The sequence below is a fragment of the Tachyglossus aculeatus genome, chromosome 1 (assembly GCF_015852505.1).
Source record: "Tachyglossus aculeatus isolate mTacAcu1 chromosome 1, mTacAcu1.pri, whole genome shotgun sequence".
Classification (NCBI taxonomy): Eukaryota; Metazoa; Chordata; class Mammalia; order Monotremata; family Tachyglossidae; genus Tachyglossus; species Tachyglossus aculeatus.
The window spans coordinates 97,379,680-97,385,399 of NC_052066.1; the positions used below are offsets into that span (position 1 = coordinate 97,379,680).

General features: G+C 61.3%; 1 protein-coding gene across 1 annotated transcript; it reads right to left on the reverse strand.

Annotated features, from left to right (window-relative positions):
- Positions 1 to 411: 411 nt before the first annotated feature.
- On the reverse strand, positions 412 to 4,658 carry PAQR9 (progestin and adipoQ receptor family member 9). Its single transcript, XM_038750186.1, has 2 exons — positions 4,621 to 4,658; positions 412 to 3,473 (listed from the first exon to the last, which is right to left on the reverse strand). The coding sequence occupies exon 2, from the start codon at positions 3,334 to 3,336 to the stop codon at positions 2,221 to 2,223; it is 1,116 nt and encodes a 371-aa protein (XP_038606114.1). The 5' UTR covers positions 3,337 to 3,473; positions 4,621 to 4,658; the 3' UTR covers positions 412 to 2,220.
- Between the last annotated feature and the right edge of the window lie 1,062 nt (positions 4,659 to 5,720).

Consider the following 5,720-nt stretch of genomic DNA (forward strand, 5'->3'; position numbering starts at 1 on the left):
AATAATAATAATGGTGGTATTTGTCAAGCGCTCACTGTGTGTCGAGCACTGTTCTAAGAGGCTGGGGTAGATACAAGCCGATCGGGTTGGACACAGTCCCTGGCCCACATGGGAATCACCGTCTCAATCTCCATTTTACAGAGGAGGTCACTGAGGCACAGGGAAATGAAGTGACTTTCCCAAGGCCACACTGCAGACAAATGGCAGAGCCGGGATTGAAATACAGGTCCTTCTGACTTCCGGGCCTGTGCTCTATCCATTAGGACTACAAGGATTCACCTTGAAAACAAAAAATCAAGTTCAAAGCAGCCAACTCTCAAAGCAGAGCTCAGAGGCTGGACCTCCCTTCCTTCCCTTCCAGAAGGAAAGACATCACCATTTAGATGCAAAAACCAAATTTGCATGGAGAAATGTGCCGATTCCTACAGGCTTCTATGACTTTACACAAATGTGCTGATGTCTACAGGCTCCTCGGACTGTATGTGAACGTGCATGCTGGAGAGCAGGGGCCAGAGGGGGACAAGGAGACTGCAATAGACGGCCAACCTCGACCACCTCTGGGACCTCCGAGTGAGGACCACAGCGGAGATAGATGGAGAACTGAAAAACAGGGAATCAGAATGACGCTCAGAAATCCGAGGGCAAAACTCTCTCAAGTAGAAACAAATGGAAATGTCACTTTCATATGCCGGCTGATGCAGGAGGACAAACTGGGATACACAGATTCCTTCTGGGAAATTTCAGAATCTGGATCAGGCATGCAGAGGGATGTCTCTCTCTACACATAAATAGTTAAACGGGGGGGGCTGTCCACTGTGAACGGCTTGAAGTAAGCTCACACTGACCACAGATGTCACCTCTCTGGCCCGGTGAAATTATCTTAAAAAAACAGTTTGCTCATCCGCAAGTGAGACGATAACACAGCTGGATGCTTTGCCCATATTGCCAAAGCTGGGTTACTCATCATTATTATCTGTGAGAAATGCCCACGTAATTCAGAAGCACCAAACCCAACGTTTGGGGAGCAAGAGGGGAGGAGAGAGGAGGGTGTTGGCTCTCTTCCAAGTGATTTAGATTAACCCCAGAGTCGTTGCCTGGTGTCGACCCAATCTGGATCTGGAAGACTTCAGGCCTTCAGGTAGCCTGAGGTGAATGCCGCCGCAAACGCTGCGGGGTTCAATCTGTGTGATTGCTCGCTTCCTGGCCTCTGGAGCCGGAACTGTCACGATGCATTTCTCTGTCACTGCTCAGAAATAGAGCATGTGCCCACATCGCAGCCAAGTCCGACGGGCCCGGCCTCCCCCGCTCTCCCACCCTCAGGTACCTCGCGTCAATCTGGCAGGAAGCCTCGGCCCCAAGTCCCGCGGGACACGGGGCAGAAAACCTAAGGGAGACTGCGGTGTCTCGACAGTGACAAGCGCAACTGTGAGCCAGAGACTGTTTCCTAGCCAGTTTCCCCGGGCCGTGTCATGCAGTCAGATCATCTCTCTCACACATGTAAGCCCGTCCACACATATGCATATGTGTGCCCATACACAAGCACACATAGGTATGACCCCCCTACACACACACACACACACACACACATGCCCATACACACATACACATATGTGTGACCATACAAAACATAGGTTTGATCCCCCCACACCCACACATGTGCCCATTCACACATACACATGCGTGACCATACACAAACACACATAGGTACGACCCCCCCCCAAGCGTGTATGCCCATACACATATGTGTGACCCTACACAAACACACTAGGTATGACACCACACACACACACACACACGCATACACATGCACGCGAACACAATGGAAAGGAAACATTGTTTAGACAGTCAGGCAGGCAGCTAGGGATCTGTTTGCACTTACAATCCAGTTCCAGTGTATGTGGAGGCCTCCAAAGCCACCAAATTGAGGAAAAGAAAGCAAACCCAAGTGTCCACCCTCGGGGAATTCCCGCCACGTGCGGGGGACGTCAGCCCCCGCGCGATGCCCACGGATCCGCGCCAACGTCCACGTCTGTCAGTCCGTCGGGGGATCCGCAGGGTGAGCGGCCCCCTTCCCACCTCCCCGCTACCCCCGCGGTCCGGCCGGAGACGCCCAGGCCGGGCTGGGCGACGCGGGGGGATCCGGGCGGCCCGGGGAAGGGCCTTGAGGGCCGTCGGTGGGTGGGAGGGAGAGGACCGTCCGGGGCCGGGGGGGGTCGGCGGTCAGTCCTGCTTGGCCACCAGGTCCGAGCCGGCGAGGTAGCGTCGCACCACGAGCCCGAGGCAGAGCGCCAGCAGGGCCATGTAGCCCACGGTGCCGGGCAGCGTGGGCGCGACGGTGTCCAGGGAGCGTCCCAGGGCATCCTCCACGTAGCAGACCTGCTCGTAGATGCCCAGGGCCGTGAAGACGTGGAAGAGCTGGTGGCTGTGTCCCACGATGTCGAAGCGACCGGGCCAGGCGCGCTCGGGGAGCTTGCTGACGTTGAAGAAGGCCGCCAGGCCCAGCCAGAGGTAGCGGCGGACGAAGCGCGCCAGCAGCGCGGGATCCCGGCGCCTGAGGTCGAAGAGCAGGCCCTCCAGGGCGATGGGGCAGGCCATGCTGAGCGGCAGGGCGAAGACGAAGGTGCGCAGGGCGAAGGGCCGGGCGCAGCGGGCCGAGCGGCTCCGGCAGCAGGCCACGGTGCAGGCCACGGCCAGCGCGAAGCCCACGGGCAGGACCAGGGAGCGGTAGGCGGCCAGCAGGCGGGCGCAGTCCACGCGCCAGCCCAGCCTGGCGTGGACCAGAGGGTCCAGCGCGGCCGCGTCCAGCAGGCGGAGGCCCGGCAGCAGGTAGTGGTGGTAGGCCAGGGTGGACCCGAAGCCGTAGTAGCTGATGGAGGCGTAGTCCAGGTAGAAGAGGGCGGCCCGGCGGCGGGGGGCCAGGCAGCTGCACAGGTGGGCGGCGCAGCTGACGGCCAGGGTCAGCAGCACGCCGGACGCGTAGCACCACAGGGGCAGCAGGGCCGGGGCCAGGGCCCGGGGCGGGGGCTGCCCCGGACGCCCCCCGCCCCCCAGCAGCAGCAGGCGGGCGAAGCGGGCCAGGAAGAGCAGCAGCGGGACGAAGTGCGTCCAGAAGTTGAGGGTCTCGTTGGTGGGCTGCAGCAGGGTGGCCAGGCACTGGCGCAGGGAGTCGGGTCGCCGGCGGTAGCCGGACAGGATGAAGCACTCCACGAAGTCCGGGGGCACCTGGTCCCAGCGCAGCAGTCCCCCGGGGGCCGGGCCCGGCGAGGGAGGCCGGGGCCTGGACTTGGCGGGCAGCCCCGGCTGGGCCGGGCCGGACGTCTGCAGCCGCAGGGGCATGGTGCGGCCGGGGGCGGCCGGATGGGGCAAGGGGCCCCCGGGAGGCTCGGTCTCGCCCAGGCTGGAGGCGCTGCTCCTGGCTTGGACCTGGGCCGGTCCTGCTGTCCGGCCGTCTTTGCTGGACGGATGGAGGGGGGCTGGTGGGGGCGGAGGGACGGATGGAGGGATGGACTTAGGGGTGGACGGAGGGGTGGACCTAGGGGTGGATGCAGGGATGGATGGGGTGGACGGAGGGGTGGATGGAGGGATGGACTTAGGGGTGGATGGAGGGACGGATGGGGTGGACGGAGGGGTGATGGAGGGATGGACTTAGGGGTGGATGGAGGGACGGATGGGGGTGGACGGAGGGGTGGACAGAGGGATGGACTTAGGGGTGGACAGGGGAGTGGATGGGTGGTGGACGGTGGGTGGGTGGAGAGATGGACTTAGGGGTGGACGGAGGGGTGGACGGGGGAGTGGATGGGGTGGACGGGGGTGGGTGGGGAGATGGACTTAGGGGTGGATGGAGAGATGGATGGGGTGGACGGAGGGATGGACGGAGGGATAGACGGAGGGGTGGACGGAGGGGTGGATGGAGGGATGGACTTAGGGGTGGATGGAGGAACGGACGGAGGGGTGGATGGAGGGATGGATTTAGGTACGGGCGGAGGGGTGGGCGGAGGGATGGACTTAGGGGTGGATGGAGGGATGGATGGGGTGGGCGGAGGGATGGACGGGGTGGACGGGGGAGTGGATGGAGGGGGGTAGACGGGGTGGGTGGGGGATGGCTTTAGGGGTGGACGGAGAGATGGATTTAGGGGTGGATGGAGGGATGGATGGGGTGGACAGAGGGATGGACGGGGTGGACGGGGGAGTGGATGGAGGGGGGTAGACGGGGGTGGGTGGGGGATGGCTTTAAGGGTGGACGGAGGGACGGATGGGGATGGATGGAGGGGTGGACGGAGGTGTGGACGGAGGGGTGGACGGAGGAATGGACTTAGGGGTGGACGGACGGGGGGGTGGATGGAGGGATGGATTTAGGTATGGGCGGAGGGGTGGACGGAGGGATGGAGGGATGGACTTAGGGGTGGACGGAAGGACGGACGGAGGGGTGGACGGTGAGGATGGACTTAGGGGGGGACGGAAGGACGGACGGAGGGGTGGATGGAGGGATGGATTTCGGTATGGGCGGAGGGATGGAAGGATGGACGGAGGGGTGGACGGAAGGGTGGGCTTAGGGGTGGGCAGAGGGACGGACGGAGGGCTGGGGGGAAGGCTGCGAGCGGGGCTTCAGCCGAATCCTACCAGGGCGCCGGCGCCGGGAACCTGCAGCCTCTCCTCCTCCTCCTGCTCCTCCTGCTCCTCCTCCTCCTCCTCCTCCTGCTCCTCCTCCTCCTCCTCCCTGCGGCGGTGGCTGCAGTGGCCGCTGCAGTGGCCGCTGCAGTTCCCGGCTGCAGTGGCCGCTGCAGTGTCCGCTGCAGCAGTGTCGGCCACCCGAGGGCAGGGAGCGGGGCCCCGGGCGGGCTCCTCCCCGGGGGGGCTCCGGGGGCTGCGGGGGCCTTTGCCCGTCCCTCGGTGCCCCCGCCCCCCGGCCCGCCCCCGGACCCCGGGCCCGCCCCGGCACAGCAGTCAGTCATTCCGCGCTATTGATTGAGCGCTCCCTGGGTGCGGAGCACTGGGCTAAGCGCTTGGGAAGCACAAGTGGGCAACATCTAGAGACGGTCCCTACCCAACAGTGGGCTCACAGGCTAGAAGGGGGAGACAGACGACAGAACAAAACAAGGAGACAGGTGCCAGTACCATCAGAATAAAGATTCATTCATTCAATCGTATTTATTGAGCGCTTACTGGGTGCAGAGCACTGGACTAAGCGCTTGGGAAGTACAAGTCGGCAACATATAGAGACGGCCCCTACCCAACAGTGGGCTCACAGTCTAGAAGGGGAAGACAGACGACAGAATAAAACAAGGAGACAGGTGTCAGTACCATCAGAATAAAGATTCATTCATTCAATCGTATTTATTGAGCGCTTACTGGGTGCAGAGCACTGGACTAAGCGCTTGGGAAGTACAAGCTGGCAACATATAGAGACAGTCCCTACCCAACAGTGGGCTCACAGTCTAGAAGGGGGAGACAGACGACAAAACAAAACAAGGAGACAGGTGTCAATACCAGCAGAATAAAGAGATTCATTCATTCAATCGTATTTATTGAGCGCTTACTGTGTGCAGAGCACTGGCCTAAGCTCTTGGGAAGCACAAGTCGGCAACGTATAGAGACGGTTCCTACCCAACAGTTGGCTCACAGTCTAGAAGGGGGAGACAGACGACAGAACAAAACAAGGAGACAGGTGTCAGTACCATAAGAATAAAGATTCATTCATTCAATCGTATTTATTGAGCACT

Excerpts from the sequence above, each read along its gene's own strand:
- PAQR9 (XM_038750186.1), bottom strand. The coding sequence starts at position 3,336 with ATGCCCCTGCGGCTGCAGACGTCCGGCCCGGCCCAGCCGGGGCTGCCC.